We start from the raw sequence: 22,113 nt of genomic DNA on the forward strand, positions 1-22,113 counted from the left end.
TAACATAAAACTCCGTACTGTAAAGAAATTATGAATCTTACGGTTAAATTGCCGTATATAAAATCAAATGAAACAGGTTTTTAATTGTTTTTATAGAAAAAAGCACTTTATTTGGCGTTTTCTGAAAAAGCCGCGAAATTACCACGAATGTTTATTATATTTTATTTTGCCACACGCGAAATTTCGATTTTTTTTTGCTGTGAAGTAACAAAAACAGTTGCTGAACAACGAAAAAGACTGATCTAATCCCTTAAACCGCGCTGGACACCAAATTTATTGCGTGCCTCGATATAACATACCTTTGGAAACAGTGAGTAAACAAAAAAAAAGAATAGTTTGTGAAAATAAAGAAAAGTTTCTAGTTCTATTCTAAGTGATAGAGACAAATAATGAGAAGACAAAAGACAAGAAACTAAAAAAAAGAGTATTCTGGAAAAAGGTACAGTTAAGGGGTTATATCTACCAAATGCTCAAAAAAGCAAGGCTTTTTTCATAATTTTTTTACAGGACATTTGAGATGTAAGGTATATAAATAATATATCATTGGATTGAGCAACTCTTGCAGAATAGAAAAAATATTTTTACTGCAATTTTTGTTACAAAATGACGGCTGTGCAGCGATTGCCGTGAACCGCTTTTTTTTAAAGTTGTTCCGCGGCGAGCAGTAGAAGTCGTATCCAACTCCACCTCCAATTTTTTCAGCAACTACATACAGTGATAGGCATAAATAAAAGCCCACCTTGAGTATTTAGAAACTTTTCTCGATTTCTGGACTTTTATATAAATATCTGCAGCCGTCATTCCATAGGATTGTTTATTATTTATCACTTTTTCAGATAATTAACGAGTTTTGTCATTTTTGTTGGATTTTGTTTACTCCATTACATGACTTCTTGAATGTGTGCAAAAATGCGTTGACAAAAATAAAAGCCCACTCCCAAAAAATTATATGGAAATCATTAGAAATCTTTGAGTAACTCGTCGTCTTCACCTGTTATGACAGCTAGGGCTGTGCGATATTATTTACAATCACTAAGTGGTTCAGTTGACGCGATATAAACAAAGTTTTGTTCACATTGGCACATAAAAGTCGTTTTTTGTTGTTTGCACGAAGAGTTTTCATCAAAATTAGAATGGGTAGGAAAAAAATCAGTATGCAAGTCTGAAATCTAGTTGAGCATGATCATTTGAAGCAGCTTTCGCAGCGGAAGATTGCAGAGAAGTTCGGAATAACCCGGGGAGTTGTCCGTGAAATTTTGCAGAAGCATAATACTTACGGTTCGCTTGCTGACAGATCCCGAAGAGGCTGCCGTCGGAAGACTGATAGCCGGACGGATCAACGAATCATCCGGGAAGTGGAGAAATCTCCTAAAATATCGGTCAAAGTGATTCAGAAAAACATCTCGTTGGCTGTTTCGACTAGAACCGTACGCCGTAGACTAGCTGAGCATGAAATAAAGAGCAAATTCACAAAAAAAAACGAATAACGTTCCGCAATCCTTCATCATTCTTTCGCCACAATCTTTCATGCCGCTTCTTGTTGAAAAGCTCAAATTTCGGTTCATCAGTCCAAAGTAATTTTTTCCAAAAGTCTTTGGTTTTGTTCACATGTTTCTGGGCAAATTCCAACCGTTTCAATTCATTTTTCTTGCTGATGAATAGACATTTTTTTGTGAATCTGCTCTTGAGTCCATGCTCAACTAATCTGCGGCGTATGGTTCTAGCCGAACCGCCAACGAAAGGTTTTCCTGAATCACTTTGGCCGATATTTTTGGAGATTTTTTCACTTCCCGGATGAACCGTTGATCCGTCCAGCTATCGGTCTTTCGACGACGGCCTCTTCGGGATCTGTCAGCAAGCGAACCGTAAGTATTATGCTTCTGCACAATTTTACAGGCTGCTCTGATTCACTAGATTTTGGACTTGCATGCGGATTTTTTCCCACCCATTTTAATGTTGATGGAAACTCTTTGTGCAAACAACAAAAATCGACTTTTATGTGCCAATGTGAACAACACTTTGTTTATATCGCGTCAACTGAACCACTGAGTGATTGTAAATAATATAGCACAGCCCTAGCTGTCAAAACATGTGAAAACGACGAGTTACTCAAAGGTTTCCAATGATTTCCATATGATTTTTTGGGGGTGGGCTTTTATTTTTGTCAACGCATTTTTGTACACCTTCAAGAAGTCATGTAATGGAGTAAACAAAATCCAACAAATATGACAAAACTCGTTAATTATCTGAAAAAGTGATAAATAACAAACAATCGTATGGAATGACGGCTGCAGATTTTTATATAAAAGTCCAGAAATCGAGAAATGTTTCTAAATACTCAAGGTGGACTTTTATTTATGCCTATCACTGTAAGTGTCGCTAGTGAAGTACACATGATTATATTTTTAGAATTTTCCTTCGCAAAATGGCAACGGTTTGAAAAAAAAAGTTCTGTTTCGACAAAAAAAAATCGACTTTGATTGTTTATAACTTTAGTTGTTGTTAATCAATCGCTTAAATCGTGTGTACTTCACTAGATAATCTAATGAAGAAGCTACAGTTGAAATTTCAAGTCAATCGGATGTAAACTCTTTCAGTTCTACTGCTCGCCGATTTTGAAAACATGGTTTTGAGAAAAACGCGTTTGAAGTTTCAAAATGCTATAAAACTTAAGAATCGCAATAACAAAGCCTCTAATAATTTTTTTACCTTCAGTCAGCTATCCCTGCGCCGTAAAATTGTCCTTCCTGGGTTTTATTTTCACTTCTTCCTTTTTGTCATCTGATGTATGACTGCGCCTAGCCTCTTTCGCGATGTCGGACATGCGATGCTTAGCGACTTTGACACAGTTGGCGCCCGATCCAATGGAAAACTCAAAGTTGTCACTCATATTTAAGTACTTTTGAATATAACTCATAGTTAAAAAGTATAGAAAAACTCAAAACAAAGAATGTACACAACGAGAACGGCTGATCAACTAAACAAAGGGAAATTGTGGGTAAACACGTGCTGTAGATACGCTATAACTGTGCAGCGACCTCTATACTTTAAATTTGTGATACGACAACGATCATTGGTAACTTCTGCTAGTTTACAAAGCCTCGATATAGAAAGAAAAACGAGCATCGCTAAAATAAACGAAAAATGTGATTTTGGAGTATAAAAGTTGTTCGGTAAAATATGATATAAACGAACTTTGAGTTTAGATCTGTACTTGGGCGATGAAGATTTTGATTCTTGGATAGCATGATTTAGGCCAATGAAAATAAATGTCGAAAAAAATTTTTTTTTGGTAGATATAACCCCTTAACGAAAAATGCGGAAATGAAAAGTGTTAAAAAATGGAAAAAAAATAATAAAATTATCAAATGGGACAAAACTCAAGACTCTATAAATGAAATAAACGTATAAAGTATTAAATAAAAAATACTAACGAATAGATATATGTCGTATTACTATTTTTTCATTTGCCATTTCATTGTCTGCGAGACCCCACCTTTACGTAAAATTTCGACCTAATTATTTTTCACTCTTATTTTTTGACTTGACATCAATTGGTACAGACTTGTGCTTATGACTTGACATCAATAGGTCGTTGTCATCGGAAAAGCTCGTTTTGTTCCGTGAACAGTTGCAAGCGAAAATGACATTGCTAGCGACAGAGATTAACAACTGAGGTGAAACGGGACGGAATCCAGGTATTATTTTATCATTGTTAACAGTAAATGTACAGACTAATGGACGTAACACTGAAAGCTAGCTCCATCGCCACAAAAAAAAACGATCATATGAACATAATTATAGTCACCGCGCGATAACACCGTCTGGGGCGCTATCATGAAATCTAATACATATTTTGTGGCTCCCAATTCGACACACCCACGTACGCTAGCGCTGATGTCGAAACACAAAACGCAGCGCAAATACGGCAGCAGATGGTGCTAGTGTTACTACCGTAAGGTACTGGAATAAGCAGTTTCACTAATGATGAAAACTAATGATGTTATATGAGGCATTCGTCCCGATTCACGTTAATCTCTGATTTCATTGCCATTTCCAGGTTCTTTTTAGAATCACAAATCATTAGAAGAGAATTTAGTTTTTTTGCCCAATATTCAGCGGCAATAAGCCTAAATTTTGAATTTTTTATTCATTTCTCAACTAGGGTTTGCAATATTCCCGGAAATAGATTTCCCGGCGGAAAACGGGATTGAAAAATTTCATTGAAAACAAAATGTTATTTAAAAATATTGGTCTCAGCTCCATTTTGTTTTTAAAAAGTATACCAAGCACCGGTTCAAAATGCGGACAGAGTTTTAGAATAACCACACACAAAAAATTGAAGATAACTGGAAACTACAGTCCGAAATTTTTTACTCAGAATAATAATATTTAACTCAAATTTTATCTCAATTCATGAGCATGAGCATGAGCATTGACGACCGTACATATCGTAGTTGCACCTCCGTGATTGACCTGAGCTAGTGAAGTTGCACAGAGAAGCAAAAAGATAGTTTTTGGGATGTTATACCATCTTTAATGTACAACAATTCAGTAACTATCACTTTAAAAAGATCAATAACGGCGCCGGCCCCGTCCTTACAGTAGTTGGGGAAAACTAGGAAGAGGGTTGATAGTTCGACAAACGGTTGTTATGAGACCGAGTTCACCTCTGCATCTCTACCGATGTCACAGGAAGGGTATTTGTGTTAGTATGATGGGGTAGGAAAGATCCGGATTCGCCGTGGTAGGCAGTACGATCCGATATTTTCAAATCCCGCGCGCGAAGAATAATTTTTTAAACCAAATAATAAATCGTCAGATTCAAAAGCTAAGCGCGAATCAACGAGCTGACTCGCAGGCACCGATTTTATGTCCTGTGAGAGTAAGCTACGCGATACGAATCTCCAGATCACCAGTCACAGCAAACCGAACTTAAACGATTAATCACTGTACCTAAAACAAACCCTATCTTACTTTTTTTTGTTATTTTAGAATCAATAAAGTTGATATATTTAATAAAAAAACAATACTGTGAGCATTTAATATTTATCGCGATTTCATTGTTTGAAGCGGCCACTATACGGTATCCAGTTGCTATCTTCATCACATTTTACATGTGACTTATATACGAATGCAAGTTGTGAAAAGTAAATTATTTTTCCCTGATATCAACCGTTAACGCAAAAAATACCTAATGAAAGACAAAAAAATAAATTTAGGAAAAAAGGAGACACACACACCTAACCCAAAACGTCCTAACTTAATTGTGTTGCGTCTATGAGTATATAGCAAAAATTTAGCTTGGAGCTAAAAATAATCATTCAAAAGCCAGAGAAGTCATAAACAGCAAAGAAAGAATAATGAATATCGAAACAAAGTAATCGAGCAAATTTCAAGTTCAAAATTTCAAAACATTTTAACAATAAAAAAATATCGCGAAACAGACAAACAAGTTGTGTGGTACGCAGCTTTTCTCAAGTAAGAAATATGAAAATCAACAATGAGGAAATATATAAAACCTAAATTAATCCACCTAGAGGTCAGACCCAGCCTTTCTCATTCAAACTTATTATATGTTAGAATAGATTTACACGATTTAAGAGAAAAAATACTTCTTGAAAATTTCTGCTGGTTTCAGCACAACTATACCATTATTAAATACTATACCATTATTAAATTAAAATTAAAAACCTAACATTCACACACATATGAGCATACATTAAAACATAAATATGCAAATATATTGAAATAAATATGTTTCGCATACATCACGCAAAAATCCAGATGACTACTTCTGGTTACCGGAGTACATCCTAAAATGGCTCAATTTTGCCTAATCCGGGTATTTCGATGGCGAAGATGCCGACTTCATCCATTATGAGTATTGCGGAAGCGGTACATCCAAAGGCCAGAAATCAACTTAGGACGCCATTTCAAATTTCTAGATACATAGTAGCTTCCGATTTCTGGAAAACAACCTTAAAGGGACAAACATTACCAATGTTTTTCAGGAACAATTATCCCGGGCTCGAAAGCCGGGAGTAAACTCCATATTTCACTTTGAAACCCGATTTTGCAGCTCTCAGTTTCTGGACACACGTACACACCCACACACAAACATATACACCAATACATGCACACATGCAGAAAATGTTCGTTTCGTTGAACTGAGTCGAGTAGTATATGTCATTCGACCATTTGGATCAATTTTTTACCTTTTAATTAGCCAATGATCGTTAGGAGAAAGTCAATATGTTTACTTTCATTATGTGATTTCACATTTTTATGAACAACGGACAAATTTACAATCCGAATACAATGAAATTCAATTGCAACCTATGGGGCAACTAGACCTTTCATTTGACACTAATTTTGTGAAAATCGGTTCAGCCATCTCTGAGAAAAATGAGTGAGTTTAAACAACCTTAGGATAACTTTTCTTCACATAACTTTTGAACCATATGTTCAATCATAACGAAATTAAAAAGTTAAGGGTTTTGGAGACAGCCCAATCATTTGAAACCAGTTTCATTGAAATCGATTATGTGGTTTCTGAGATATTGATGTTTCGTGATTTTTACATTTTGATACATAACCTCTAAACTAAAAATCCGATTACAATGAAATTCAATAGCAACCTATGGCACAACTAGACCTTTCATTTGCAATTAATTTTATGAAAATCGGTCCAGCCATCTTTGAGAAAAGTGAGTGAGAAAAAAAAGTTGCACATTCACACACACACACACCCACACACACACACACACACACACACACACACACACACACACACACACATACACACATACATACATACATACATACAGAAAATGCTCAGTTCGTCGAAAGGGGTCGAGTGGTATATGACATTCGGCCATTGGGACCAATTTTATACCTTTGGTTTTTCCAGTGATTGCTATACCTTTCTAGGAGAAAGGCAAAAAGCTGCGTTTTGCGCCGTCTAGCCTCAGCACACAATCAGCCCAAGAAATCGTGGGATAAAACACACACGCGGATAGTAAAAAAATAGTATTTCATTCATGTCGGTGAAAGCCACCAGCAGTTTAAATGAACATGTCTGTAACTTATGCGCTCATCTTAGACACCGAAGCAGCATTCAGTGAGTCACGCCGCTCGGCTTCTGCCTCTCAGTAGAACTTGCCATCGGCGACAAGAATATGTACAGCGTAACACTGGAGAAGAGATTCAACTGCGATGAACTTTAGACATAATACACTCTCCGCATGAACACGAACGCGGTTAAGAAATGTCACCAACACAACACTGCGCTATTAAGACAGCCATTTGCAGAGCGATAAACTGTACAAAAAAAACTGTATTAAAATTCTAATTCCTGAATTCCTTTTACTAATTCACTTCAAACATACTGTAATCAACAAGGGATACCCTCAACTACAATTATCACTCGAATTTCACATTTTTTTGCACTATGCACCACAATTAAACGCGATTATTAAAGACGCGATGAACAAAGCGTCTACACACGGCGGGCTTCTTCTTTCGAATCCTCTACTTAAATTTTATCTCGATTCAATGAAAAAAATGAAACCTTAGTATTTTTTATTTTTTTTTTATATTTATTTCTTTTTTTTTATTAATTTGTTTTTTTTTTTCTATTTAATTTTTTTTTAATTTTTTATTTTTTTTAATTTTCTTTTCTTTTTTCCGTTTGTTATTTTTTTCTTAGTTAGCGTGTATACAAGATTGATTTTCAAATGATAAAAAAATGCTTCAGTGCAACGTTACGGAAAAATTATTATTGAGAAATTATTAACAGGGTGGCGAAAAAGTTTTCCCAATTAAACTCCCTGGTTTTCTCTGATATTCCCTGATTTCCTCGATATTAAAATGACTTTCCTGACATTCCCCGATTTTCCAGGTTTTCCCGACTATATGATATGATGAAGACGAAGATAAACAGACTCTCCCCTTTAGTGTTTACTTTGAAACCACAACTGATATAATATCGAAAGAATTTTTTTCATTTGTTATTCCACTTTCTGTGTGACCCCACCTTAGCGGAAAATTTTGGCTTTTTTAAGGAGATTTCAGTGCAATCTTCAAAATTTTTTTGGAATTGTTGGGAAAAATGAGAGAAAATGCGTGGGTGTATATTTGACTTACATACATACAAAGATACAGGGGGTAGACAAAATGATTGAGACAGGCAAAATTTTGTCAACTTTCAAAAGGTCAGAACTTTACGAAAAATGAATCAATTTTGACGAAACAGGTTTCATTTTACTAGAAAATTATCTCAATTTCCAAATATTATGTGAGGACTTGATGCGGACAATGGACACAGGAAAGGTTCCGGATTTTTGGAGTGTGTGTCAAAATGTTCATTTTTGCAACGCTTAGAACTTTTTATGACAGCTGATTTCTTGTAGGTTTATATGCTGCCAATAAACTAGAATTCATTCCGAGTTCATTGGTACCCAAAGGTTGAAAATCCGTCAAGTTACCATCGAAATACGAATTATTTGATTATTAGTATTGTATTTGGCAGGTTTTTTCCTGTTGGGTGCATACATATGAATTCCATGCATTATTTGCATTATCCATGCAAATATTTATATTTTCTCTGACAGTCAAGCAGCACTGAAAGCACTTGATGCTTATAAATGTACATCCAAGATTGTAGGGGAATGTATTCTCACATTGCGACAGCTATGTCAAACAAACTCAGTAAATTTGTTTTGGGTTCCAGGACATTGTGGCATTGGTGGGAATGAAAAGGCAGACTAACTTGCGAAACAAGGATCTAACTCACAGTTTATCGGCCCAGAACCTTTCTGCGGTATATTAAACTGTGCAGTGAAAATGGAGCTTAAAAGCTGGGAGGAACAAAAGGTGTTAACCAATTGGTTGGAGCATGAGCATGAGCATGAGCATGATTGACCGCCCGCGGTTGCTACTCCGTTATTGCCAGATCAGCTGTAATTACACAGAGAACCAATGGGTGATGTTTGGGACTAACATTAATCCTCAATGTGTAAAATCTGGGGATCCTATCTTTATGTTAGGCAATACCAGCGCCAACCGCATCCGAATGCAGGTCAAAGAAGGAGTGTGTATGGGAATATGTTGACGTGATACTCGCTTTATTGGAAGCCGAGAACACCTCTGCTCTTCCACGAGAAATCACTGGGATGTTGGAGAAAAGGGTAGGGTTTGCAGCAGATTTCGTTTTGGTAAACGATGCGCTGAATTCGGGTACCGGGTTCATAGCAAATATCGCGCCTACAAGTTCATATTAACCTACGCGAAAATTATTACGCGATTCGAACTCGTTCTGTTTTATATACCACCGAAAAAAGGGCACGCGAGAATACCGGAACTGCGATTAAATTAATACAGACTAAAATATTCGAACATTCGCTCAACAAAGCATCATGCAATTACCGAAGAGAGTCTCCCATTGGTGTATCTCAGCCGACTACACAATGTTACGAGAGCTACGAAAGTTCTATCCACGTTAACGTCTCGACACTTCTATTGTTTCCTCCAAGAGGTTATACCGAAAACTACATCGCGTTGATAATCTATCTGTAGAAAACACGAACTCATGGAAGGTATCGACGTGACATTCGGACATCTGTTTATGAAGTCCTTATACAACTACCGAAACGTATCTCCCATTGATTTATCTCAGCTGACTACACGATTTTACGAAAACTACTGGAGTTGAGTCCACGTTAACGTCTCGCCACTTCTATCGTTTCTTCGTGAAGGACCCTCTTTATACCGAAAATTATAACGGTAGATATTCGGTCACCCAGAGATATGGCTTTCTGCTTAACAGGTCGACTAACGACATTCGTCTGTCCTTAAAAAGCGATTTCCTGACTTTAAGGCAGAACCGAAGCATCATGCACGACCGCTCTATTCCTTTCTACCGATGTGGACGCGTATGGACGCGGCGTTTCACGTCGATTTTCTTTTGTTTGTCTACGCAAGAGTCGCCTTTCAAATACAAAAATTGGCGAAATTCCATGCATCCAAAGCCCTAATAATTTGAAAAATGCAGGTACACATATTTGCCAAAACGTAGTCTCAAAAAAAGGTGTTAACCAATTGGTTGGATGTCAAAAAGTGTTCCCAATCTAAAAGATTTATAACACCAAACGAGAATCATTCGAATTTAAAGAACATTAGCCGGGTTCAGGATGATATCTGTCGCTTTTGTAATATGGAAAGCGAGACATGTGGGCTCGGTCGGAAAGGGATAAAAACGCAAACCTATTATTTGCCTATTATTAAGATGAACTTAGTCTGGCCGAAGATCGCCCCCGTTGCTTTTATAATACCTTGTATACCTTTCAAAATTCGCAACTGTGCACTTGCTTTCTCGAGTGTAATCGAGAATAGTAGTAGACACATATTCGCGCGCGCTACTCGTATAGGCTCGCGGGGTCTAACAAGAAAGATAACTATCGTTCGTCTTCGCAATGCGTTAACTTCGCGCGTAACACTACCTTCGAGATTATGCCACAAAATACCGCAACAATTTTTGAGTGCACACCACACAACTTTAGGTCGTTAAGCATGCAGCCAATCTAGAGCCAAAAGGCTCATTCTCTCTCACGAGATCAATCAAAGCAGCAAACTGTTTCCGCTCTCGCACCCTAACGACACTCATCGGCAGCAAAGCCGATCATTAGCTCAGTATAGAGGATCAAAAGTGGTCGTGCAGTTGAGCGATCCTAAGTGAGTTGAAAAAGCCCACTAAAACCACTGGCATCTCACTGGAAGCTTGAGCTCGCCCCAGCAAGAATCGCCGTAAATATAAAGGAAACCAACCGCGCACAGGTAAAAGTGACGAAATAAAGAAAACACAACGCAATTGAGGCTAAATTTGTCTTGTAGCAAAAGATCACACCGCGACACGTCAACCACGTGCTCAACTCAAGCGATCCCCATGACTACGGTCCAGGTATAGCATCATCCAAAGCGATTTGGTCGGCTAGTCAGGATTCGCAGGCACATTGAAAATCATCAGCGCAGGCAAATCGATCGAGGACCATTAGGCGAGCACAGAAGGCCTTCAACAGGTACAATTGCTCCACAACGAGGATCTTCCGATTGCGAAAATAACGATCAATCGCCTCATCAGAGGGCCTTTTATTTGCAGGCCAAAACGTGATCAAGAATAGACTAGCGATTCCAGGGGGATTCTGGGCCACCAGATCGAGCTCGAGGGACATTCCGAGCGGGTCGGTTGACCGGTGAACGGGCGCGAGGCTTCGCGCTTAGAACGACTGGCAGGCGGCACTCTAGGGTAGTAGGGTGCAGGCAGCTGATGCAGTAGTGAAGCGGTGCGAGACGGTGGTGCCTTCAGCGCCAGAGTAACCGGCACGGGCGTGCATGGCGCGACAATAGATCGACAGCGGCGGTCGGAGTGCGGTAAACGTCGTGTCACGGGGCCCCCATCGATACTATTATTTAAGACCACTGTAGATGTGAGAATGGAGAGATAAACTGTATGTATAGCTAACAATAGATATAAGTCCACAATGATCGCGGTGTTTATTTTTAAGTCGCCTACTCCCGTAAACGCTACCTTGCATGAATGACCAAGGGTGATTGATTAAATCTCATTCAGTCTTGTATTAGCAAGTAATCCTCAGTACTTAGTGCGTGTTATGCTTTGACTGCGAAGTCTACTTGTATTGACTTGAGCGACCTCTCACGGTGTAGAAGAAAGGGGAACATATTAGAGCTATATGTTTTATAGGTTTCCGGAACAAAGTAAACTCGGTCTCCGACAACAACGACTGTTACATCTTCTTCCTTACTCCCTAACGATCGTAAGGTCGAAGCCGGCGCCGTTATCGATCCATACAAAGCGGTAGCTGCTGAACTGTTGTACATTGAAGATGGTAAACTAATCGCAAGTTGCCATATTCGTGCAACTTCACTAGCTCAGATCGATCACGGATGAGCAACTACGAAATGTACGGTCGTCAAGCTCACAGACTCTACGGCCAACTGTTAAGTGTACCGGACAATTGCAGGGCTTGCGGTACGATCCTACTGACACTCACGGTCTCTCCCGAATCAGGGTAGGAACATACGACGACTATATCATAAACTTCATCAAATTCTATTATCAGAAACCGAATGAAAATTCCAACTGCCCGCTAGATAATTCAGGCAACATGGCCAAACTCCCTGCTGCGATACCCACTGTGACGGGATGCACCCACAACTTCGACGAACAGAATTGAATCTTCTTCGCCCGCCTTACCGCGGAGCTCGAACCTAACTCCAGTTATAAACTGGTTATTATTTATAGTTGTGCACAAGATTTATTGTTTTCCCCAGGGGTGGTGTGGCTTTCTTTCGCTTTTCCCAGACTTAGAACCCAGTTCATACAACTGGTCGGAAGACGCCGGAGACGCGCGCCGTGCGTTCGCACCGATCTCCAATCGGAAAACAGGTGAAAACAATGTCGAGACCTGCAGCAGCACCGTGGTGTCTGCCCGGCAGCGGTGATTTATTGCCCTCACCTTAGCAGAATATTGACTGAACCAATGAAATAATAACTAATTTTCTGAAAGGACAGCAAGAAAATCACCATAAAACTATAAGAGTTTATTCCGTCCTGCACCATTACCACCATGGCACATTAATCTTCCAGCCGTCGTCGTCGCCGTTCTCGTCGTCCACCTCCCGGCAGTCCGAATTAATTATAGACACTTCACAAGTCACTCCCCGGCTGGTTTGTGTCTCTCCCGGAGGGGCTTGCGATGCGAAACACACCACTTACATCGCCCAAACACGATAATAGACCGTGATAACACACTTCCGCTCTAATTTTCCCACTGCCGGCAGAAACGCAATCGGAGAGCAGAAGAGCTTTAGTCCTTCGAGACGGTCTAGTCCAAAACCGTCCCTCCGAGCAGGAAGTAATTTTCTCCATTAATAAATCATCGCCGGTCGGCTCCCTTTCGCCGGTCTCGGCCCAGGAAGAGCGCCCAGGGATTTTCTTAGCTAAAGAACAAAAACGCGCCATGCAACAAAATTTCATGTATTTCGCGATATCGACTTGGCATACGGATAAACGGTTTTGTCTATCGAGATGAACAATGGTCCGAGGGCTCGTTTGCTGGTGGAAAGAAAAATGTCTAATGAAAGCTTGCTGTAGAACGTGGCGGCTCTGCCCGTGCTTACCTGTTGTAGAGTCCAAAGTCGTCCCGTGTATTGTTGGCACATTCACCCCGCCGGTAGAAGAAGTACGAGTGGCAGTTGGTGCCCATAAAAATATTTTTCCGGTTCAAAGAGGCCCGAAAGTATTCCACTGCTTTGAAGTGGCTGCAGATGAATTGAACTAAAATGACAGGAAAAATGTGAATTATTTTAAGTTTTCAGTAACCGAAGCTCGAGAGCAAAAGTGACCAGTTAATAAACAGCGATTTTTGTTAACTTCAACTATAGACAATATTAATTCTTATTCCGAAAATATCATCATCGTGATATACCCGAAAACGTCTGAATACTAAAACGTGCAATAACTCCTGCTAGACTTGATGAATTTTTCTAAAAATTTGTGGTATTATTCTATACTAAGAGTACCACAAAACGCATGGTCACAATATATGGCAAAGAGGTAACATGACGAAAAAAAATGCATTCTTCTTTTAAAAATTGTCAATTTTCAGGGTCATCCTACTCTTCTCAACATCACTAGCAAAAATATCTGAATATGAAAATATTTTGTAAAAAAACTCAAGAGCTTTAATGTTATGTATAATAGAGATGGTCGGGTTTGGCTTTTTTTTCAAACCCGTACCCGACCCGTACCCAAATTTTTTTTTCTCGGTTGAAACCCGAATCCGACCCAAGCCCGAGACATTTTTTCTCGATTGAACCCGAACCCGAAAATTTTATTTTTGCGAAATTTGAACCCGACCCGAACCCGAAACTGTGAAACCCGAACCCAAGATTTTTTTCGAGGGTTGAAAACCCGAAACCCGACCATCTCTAATGTATAAGCCAAGTGTGCCAAATGGGGTAAAACGGCCCTAGAAGGTTTTATTCAAAAAACCGTCCAAATTACTATATTTCCTGTTAGATTTGATAGATTTTGCTGAAAATTTGGATAATCACTCTACCTTACCAGAACCACCTACTTTAGCAGAAGATGCGCCATTTGGGGTAAAACGTTCCTCGAAGATTTTTTTTTCGAAAGATGCTGTCAAAATCACCAAAACTGCCAGAGCTTGGGTCTTGATAAATTTACTAAAAATTTAGATTATCACTCTAAGTAAACTCGAACCTTAAAGCAAGATGACAAGAGTGACAAATAGATTTTTATGACGAAAAAAAATATTTGTCTTGGAAAATACAATCAGTATAAATCTTTGTAGTACAAAACATACTCTTAAGTATTATAATATTTCATTGCCGGCTTTTAAAATTTTATAGCAAATTCTAACGCTAACGAAATGTCACGCAATCAGTTCCTTGTGGTTGCCAGAGCTGTTTAAAATGAAACATTAGCAAAAGAGTTGCCATATATACTGTTATTCTCTCGTCTCTATCTGAAGCGGTTGGTAAAAAATGTCAGAATCTACCCGAACGATACAAAACCAATTTCACTGCCAAACTTGAATAATTGCAAAGTGTTTTCTTCAAAGTACCAACCAGAAAAAGTACTAAAGCAGCTCTGGCGTTTTGAACCTTTTGCTTTTTGATTTTTTTAGCTTTTGAGCTATTGACGGTTCGACTTCTAGTCTCTTCTGATTTTTGGTTGATTGACTTTTTATCTTTTAAACTAATTGAATAATTTACTTATTTTTTACGTCTCTGGCGTCTTGACTTTTGGCTTCTCGCTATCCTGACTTTTTTGTGTTTAAGCCTTTTATCCTTTAACTTTTCGACTGTTTGACCTTTTCTCTTTTTAATTATTTTACTTTTTTTCTCTTTTTCACTTTTTGATCTCTCTTATCTTTACAAATTCCGATTTTTGCATATTTTCACTCATAAAATTTTTGTTTTTGAAGAATATTCGTAATGGACCGATTTGATTTTGATTTTTTTTAATTTTAATTCTTTAGCTTTTGGATTACTTGACTATTAGAATTGGCGGTTTTGTTGTTGACTTTGTGTGTTTTTTTTTTGAATTCTCGATTTTTTTTTACTTTTTGATTTCTTGGCGTTTTAACTTTCTCTTTTTGACTGACTATTTTAATTTTTATCTATTTGACTTTTTTAACTTTTTCTTATCGCTTCCCTTTTGACTATTTTGCGTTTCATATTTGGACTAGACCAGGCTCCTTCCGTTCTCTTGATTTTTGCTCAAATTTCCTTCTCTACCTGCCAAACCCCTTGGAGAACTAGACTTCTCTCACACAGAGAGAGTAATTATCCACATTTAGGCGTAGAGTATTTCAGTCGCAGAGCTCCTTTTCACTCTTAATCATCGCGTGTTAGGGGTAAACATTTGTTTGCTCTCTCAGTTTAAGAGTTTTCGTTGGCTTCTCCTTTACTAGAAGAGAAGTTGGCCAAATATCAAAACGTTTGGGTTCACATTGAAGCCACATCCTAACTGTTTTCGAATTTAATATTTTAGGAAGATTCACAACTCACCATGGGAGCGTATTCTGCAGAAAGTTCAATTTTATACTGTTTTTGCCACACCCCAGAGCGATAGGAACGGTAACGCAATGCTCAGTTGATCTCCGAGCAATTTATTTCACTTTTCTTGCGTGCGCGGATGAGCAATTTACAAGAGTTTCACTGGGTTATTGCTCTGTCAAATTAGGAGCGTTTTTTCGTCGGAGAAACTATTACTCTGCGCTCTCTCTACAGCAGATGGTGTGATGCACATTGAATGTAAGCTCACAGTTGTTAAGACGGAAGAAAACTGTTTTCTCTTTAAGATGAAGATGAGCAAAACAAAGCCGATTTTTTCACGCTTTAGAACGTTTGACTTTTCGACCTTTCTGTCTTTTTACCGATTTTTTATGCTTGTCAAAACCTTTATTACTATTTATTACTATTGACTCTTAAACTTTGTGATTTGTTGTCCGTTTGAGTTTTTGACTTTCTCATTTTTAAGCTTCTTGACTGTTTGATTTTTCAGAATTTTGACTTTTTGACTTTATTATTGACCTTTTACTCCTGTTACTTTCTGATTTATTGACTTTTCTGCTTTTAGAGTTTTTTACTTTTGAACCTGATCTAAATTTTCGATTTTTTAACTTTTTATCTTTTTTATATTGCGACTTTTAAACTTTGATGAGGATTTTTTTTTGAAGGGGTTGGTAAATTGATCCTTTGATCGCATGGATTTTTGAATTTTTGAAATATCTTTTGAACTATTTCAATTAAAATTTTTGTTTTTTTTAGACTTTGTGAAATCTTGACTTTTTGAGCTCCTAATTTTCTTATCTTTCAACTTTTTGACTTCCTGATTTTGAGGCTTTTCAGTTATTTAACTTTAAAACTGTTTTAGTAATTAACTATTTCACAATTTGACCTCTTGATGTCTCTGACTACAGATCTTTTTGGTCATTTTGGCCTTTGCCATTTTCGTACTTTTTGACTTTCCGAAGTTTTGATTTTTTGCAATCTGACTTTTTGAACCTTGAACGTTTTGAAATTTATTCTTTGGATACTTGACTTTCTCACTTTTTAGTAGCTTGAATTGACTTTTTGACATTTTTTTTAAATTTTTCCCTTATTGGACCTTTTGAATCTTACTTTTTGACTATGCTTTGTGACTTTTTGGCTTACGATTTTTCATTTGCTTTTTGAGTGTTTGCTCTAAAACTATTCGACATAAAAAACTTTTGACTTTCTACTTTTCGACTTTATAACATCTCATTTTTTTATTTTCTGCCTTCTGACTATTTGATTTTAAGGCTCATCAATTATTAAATTTTGGTTTATTGATTGTTTTTTATTTAAATTTTCAACTTTATTTGGCTTTCGATTTGTTGACTTTTTTACTCTTTAACTTTCTTACGCTCTTTGAATACAAGATTGAACATGAGCTTGAACTTTTTGAATTTCATTTTCAACTTTATGATAGTTTAAAATTTCGATTTTTCAAACTTCCAATTTTTATAATTTATACCTTTTATCACGTGATACTTTGACTGTTTGCATTTTGATTTATTAAATTAAAAATTACTCCAGACTTAGTGACTTTTATGATATTTCGGTTTTTCTGCTTTTTGACTTTTTACCTTAAGGCTACTTAGACTTTCTGGGTTTTTTTTACCTTTTTGTCTTCTTAACTGTTTTGACTATTTTATATTTTAGATCTTCTTCAGTTTTAGCTGCATAGCTTCTCACCTTTTCTTTACCTTCTCACTTTCGGACTCTGTGACCTATCAACTTTTGATTAATTGACTCTTTCGAAAGAGTGATTTTTTTCCTTGACTTTCTCATTTTCGGTCTCTAACTTCTAGACAATATGAAATATCTTGTTAAAAACTTTCTCTTTATTTTTTGACCATGTTTCATTTTGACTTTTGGATTTCGTTTTGTTGTTTTTCATTTTGACTTTCATCTCTTTTATCTTTTGTCCTGGCTTTTCCTAATGATAATCTTTTTATTATTTTGAGTTCATTATTATTTAGACCTTTTGATTTTCTAATTTCTTTGCTTTATAGGTTGAGACTTCAAGACTAGTAGCCTTCTGGATTTTTTAATTTTCTGCTTTTTCAATTTTTGCCACTTGGACTTTCTCATATTCTGGTTTTATGGCTTTTGGACTTTTTAAGACTTCGATATTTTGTCAGTTTTTGGTTTCCCAAGTTTTTGACTTCACACTCGAGTTTTTCATTTCCTGAAATTTTGCTCCATACCTTTCAAATGTTTTGATATTTTGATTTGTTGCGTTTTGACCAATCGACTTTAACCCTCTAGTGCCCAGTGCCGCCTTTAGACGGTCTTCAGTTACACCTTCATAGTGATTTTAACGAAGTCCGTCTGAAAATTAATTTGGGCAATAGAGGGTTAAAATTGTTCGAATTTCTAACCTCACTTCAAGGGGTTCTTGATTTCTTCACTTTTTGCCATTTATTTTTTTATTTGTTGGCTTCTCTACTTTTTGAGTTTTTGACTTCTTGATTTTCTGGCTTCTTGAACTATTTCTCCTTCTGATTGCTCGATTTTTTGTTGACTGGCTGTTTATATCTTTTCAACTTTTTTATTAATCACCTTCTGACGATTTGACTCTTTGAGTTTTCGACTATTACTTATCTTACTCTTTCTCATCGTAGCCTCTTAAACTGCTTTATTTTCTGGTTCCATGACTTTTCGGGTTTTTTGGTTTTTCAAGTTTTTGCCAGTTAATTGACTACTGAATTTCTAATCATACCATAATGTCTTTTTTTAATTCGTACATGTTGCTCATTGTTTCTATTCACGTTTCACATTTATAATATATTTTTCTCAATTTGCTTGTAACTCGAGTATCAAACTTTTTCATATTTTGTTTTTAATTTTTGAATATCTTCGAAGAGCATTGTAATGTTTCTATCAAAACAATTTTTATTTCGATTTTTTGGCAAATCCCGCCGCTGTCACCAAGGATCTGTATGATTCTGCCTTATGTTGAAATCTTTTTTGTGAATTTGCGCGTAGGTGTTGTTAAGTATTCACTAAAGGCACTGTTTGTTACTTTAAATATTAATTTCTCGAACTTTGAATACATGTTTCATGTTTCAGAAGCTTACCACAAGATTGCATCCTGAACTTTCATGATTACATGACCATTAAAATCAATATACGCTGTAGAACATTGATTCCTAAACTTTGCTTGCAGTATAGTTTCGAACTCTATGCTGCAGAACATTTTTCTTCATGGCTTTATACTCAACGTAGAAGTATTCAGTATTCCTTCAAATAATTGATAACATTTATGCTCCAAGTAGCCGAACAAGTTTTCAAACCGAAAAACAGTTTACTGCATCGGGAATCGAACTCTTGCCTTCCAGCTTGAAATGTTGTGCTCTTACCGACTTAATCAAAACATACGAACCCTCAAAGTATGAGAAAAACAAAAACTTTGAAAAAAAACCTGAGCAACATGGAACAATAATGTGCTATCGAAATTGATTTGATTTAGAATTCTGAAAGAATCAGAAACTGACTCATAATATTAGGAATCAGATGAGCATATCATTTCGTGAATTTTGATTAGGAAAATTCTGTATGAACGGAAACTCATATTCAACATCAAACTTTGATATATCTACCACAAATTAGTGAAAATCCGGAGGTTTAATCATTTGGTTTCGATTGTTTTATAGTTGATTCAAAACCACGATTATGCTTAGCTGACCCATAATACTGGGATGAATGCAATTGATAAATCCGGCCGCTGTCACCAAAGATGTACACTATAAAGATAAAACCGAATTTCTCCCCGCTTTGTGTCGCTCGGAATGAATTTGTAACGCGAGTTTTTACCTTAAAAATGAACCACTGAAAAAATAGAAAAAGGGTTTACCTTTGGGGTAAGTTTTTTTCAGCATGATTTTTTCAAATGTTAAGTTCTGTTTCGTTTAATCGCGTATATATTTGTCGTTCAATATTCTGCCATGTGGTTATATTAAAAAAAAATTTAAATGTTTTTTTATTTCGAACTTTCTATATAAATTTCTCTACCTTCCAGTTATTTCTAGCCCCTGTTGATTCTTTCACCTTTTCATTTATCAAGTTTTTGAATTTATGCTTTTTCGAGGACCTTTCTGAATTGTTGCTTGCCTTAGATTTTGACTTGTCTGCTCTGATTTTTGAATTTTCTTGTTAGTGTTTTCAAAGTTTTGATGTTTTGGCTTTCAAATTTAACTTTTTGAATTTAATTTTTCTGACTCTTTGACGTATTAACTTCTCTAAAGCTTCTCACCACTTTCTCTCTTTTTTGAATTTTCGGCTTTTATCTTAAGGACTTTTCGATTTTGTGGCAATTTGACTGTTGAATTTGAAATTTTAGTTCTGCCAGTTTCTTTAGTTTTTAACTTTACACCTTCCTAACTATCTGACCTTTTGATGTTCCGGATCTATTTTTTTTTTCATTTTTAACTCTTTCACATGATAGTTTTCTAACTTTTAAACTTTTCAACTATTTTGATTTTCTGACTTTTCTGTTTTCATGTTCATGGTTTTTTCATGTTCGATGATTTTTAAAGTTTTTGACTTTTAGACTTCAGTGCCATTTTAGTGCCTTTCTTCATTTCTACTTTGTGACTTTCCAACATTTCCGTTTGAGGAATTTACATCTTTTTGTTTTTTGAATTCTCAAATTTAAATTTTGTTGACTTTTTCACTTTTTTACTTCTCTACTTCATAGTTTCTGGCTTCTAGAAGTTTTATCTTTTTTTGAATTTATTGACTGTTACTTTTTGTATTTTTTGATTTTCTGGCCTTTTCATTTTCAAACATTAAACTTTTCCGATTTATGACTTTTTAACTTTTTTTGACTTTTGAACTTTTTTATGTTTGATGTCGATGTACCGATGGCTTTTTGCCTCTGACTTTTCGACTCCTTTTTTTTTATTTTCTAACCCTTTTACTTGATATCATTCTTACTTCTAAACTTTTCGACTTTTATGATTTTCTGACTTTCTACTCTTTTATCTTTTGCCTTTTGGATATTGAATTTCCTGGTTGTTTGGCTTTCAGACTTTTTTACCTTCAGATTTTCGATCATGTTGACTGCAGTCTGCTTGATTGTTTTGATTTTTTGACATTTTGATTTTTTTTTCACTTTTTACCTTCCTAACTTCTCAACTCTCTGAATTCTAAACGATTCGACTCTCCTAGTTTTGAACTCTTTTTGATCTTCAGATCTTTTCTAAGTAATACTATTTCACACATTTTGGTATTACGAGTTTCTTTTGGACCTTTTCCCTTTCAACTTTCAAACAATTTAATTTCCCAAAATTTTATTTTTAAATATATATGCTTTTTGCGTTTGGCTTTTATACTTTGAATTTTTTTGACTTCAAGCTTTTCCACTCTACAGCTTGCTTACTTGTAGACTTTTGGGATTTTGAACGAATTTTTACTCTGAACGCTTTTTTATCTTTTTCAATTTTTGCTTTGTTAACCTTTTAATTTTTCCACATTATTTTCAAAAATGCCCAATATGTGTGTGTAAAAATGCAATAATACATTCAGTATAAAACATTTATATAATTACCAGCAATTAGTCAGAGTACGAAGGCTAAATTGTTCGTTTTCGATTTTTTAATCGTCGATTTAAAACCGCGATTAGGCTCAGCTGACCTATAGACGGTAATTAGCAAATCTCGCCGCTGTCACCAAGGATGTACGCTTCTAAGATAAAAACGATTTTGTTACTTAAAAAAATTCACTTTTACCATTTTTTGACTTTTCTTCTTTTTGAAAGTAAATAGATTTGTATTTTTTTTTAACTTTTGCACATTATTTTTGAATATATCCAATAATTCGAGCTAAAACTCAACTAGTTTTCTGGCTTCTAGGAGCTCATAGTTTCTGGCTTCTAGAAGTTTAACCTCCTTTGGATTTATTGACTTTGTTACTTTTCTGATTTTTTGACCTTTTCATTTTCAAAAATAAAACTTTCGATTTATGACTTTTTAACTTTTTCGTTGAACTTTGAACTTTTGAACTTTTTGAAGTTTGATGTCGACGTTCTGATGGCTGCTTGCCTCTGACTTTTCGACTCCATTTCTTTACTTTCTAACTCTTCTACTTGATATCATTCTTACTTCTGAACTTTTCGACTTTTTTGATTTTCTGACTTTCTACTTTTTATCTTTTACCTTTTGGATATTGAATTTACTGGTTATTTGGCTTTCAGACTATTTTACCTTCAGATTCTCGATCATATTGACTTCAGTCTGCTTAGTTGTTTTGATTTTTTGTCGTTTTGATTTTTTTTCTCACTTTTCACCTTCCTTACTTCTTAACTTTCTGAATTCTAAGCGATTCAGTTCTCCTAGTTTTGAACTCTGTTTGATCTTTAGATCTTTTCTGATTTATATTATTTCACACATTTTGGTTTTACGAGTTTCTTTTGGACCTTTTCCCTTTCAACTTTCAAACAATTTAATTTCCCAAAATTTTATTTTTAAATAT

General features: G+C 36.1%; 1 protein-coding gene and 1 long non-coding RNA gene across 8 annotated transcripts in view; one reads left to right on the plus strand and one right to left on the minus strand.

The window, feature by feature from the left end:
• The first annotated feature begins 10,676 nt into the window (after positions 1–10,676).
• LOC129717440 (uncharacterized) lies at positions 10,677–11,544 on the plus strand. The gene is made up of 3 exons (XR_008726675.1): positions 10,677–10,836; positions 10,894–11,078; positions 11,141–11,544. It is a non-coding gene; the product is annotated as an uncharacterized LOC129717440 (long non-coding RNA).
• A 1,497-nt stretch (positions 11,545–13,041) lies between these two features.
• Positions 13,042–22,113, minus strand: part of LOC129717439 (phospholipase A1 3-like) — a 63,946-nt gene continuing 54,874 nt past the window's right edge. For all 7 annotated transcript variants that reach the window (XM_055667330.1, XM_055667331.1, XM_055667329.1 and 4 more), the window contains 2 exons: positions 13,201–13,357; positions 13,042–13,135 (listed from right to left, as the gene is read on the minus strand). In XM_055667330.1, coding sequence (XP_055523305.1) covers positions 13,054–13,135; positions 13,201–13,357 — 239 coding nt within the window. In that variant the 3' untranslated portion in view covers positions 13,042–13,053. The remainder of the gene's footprint in view (positions 13,136–13,200; positions 13,358–22,113) is intronic.

Source organism: Wyeomyia smithii, chromosome 1, assembly GCF_029784165.1.
Source record: "Wyeomyia smithii strain HCP4-BCI-WySm-NY-G18 chromosome 1, ASM2978416v1, whole genome shotgun sequence".
NCBI classification, from domain to species: domain Eukaryota; kingdom Metazoa; phylum Arthropoda; class Insecta; order Diptera; family Culicidae; genus Wyeomyia; species Wyeomyia smithii.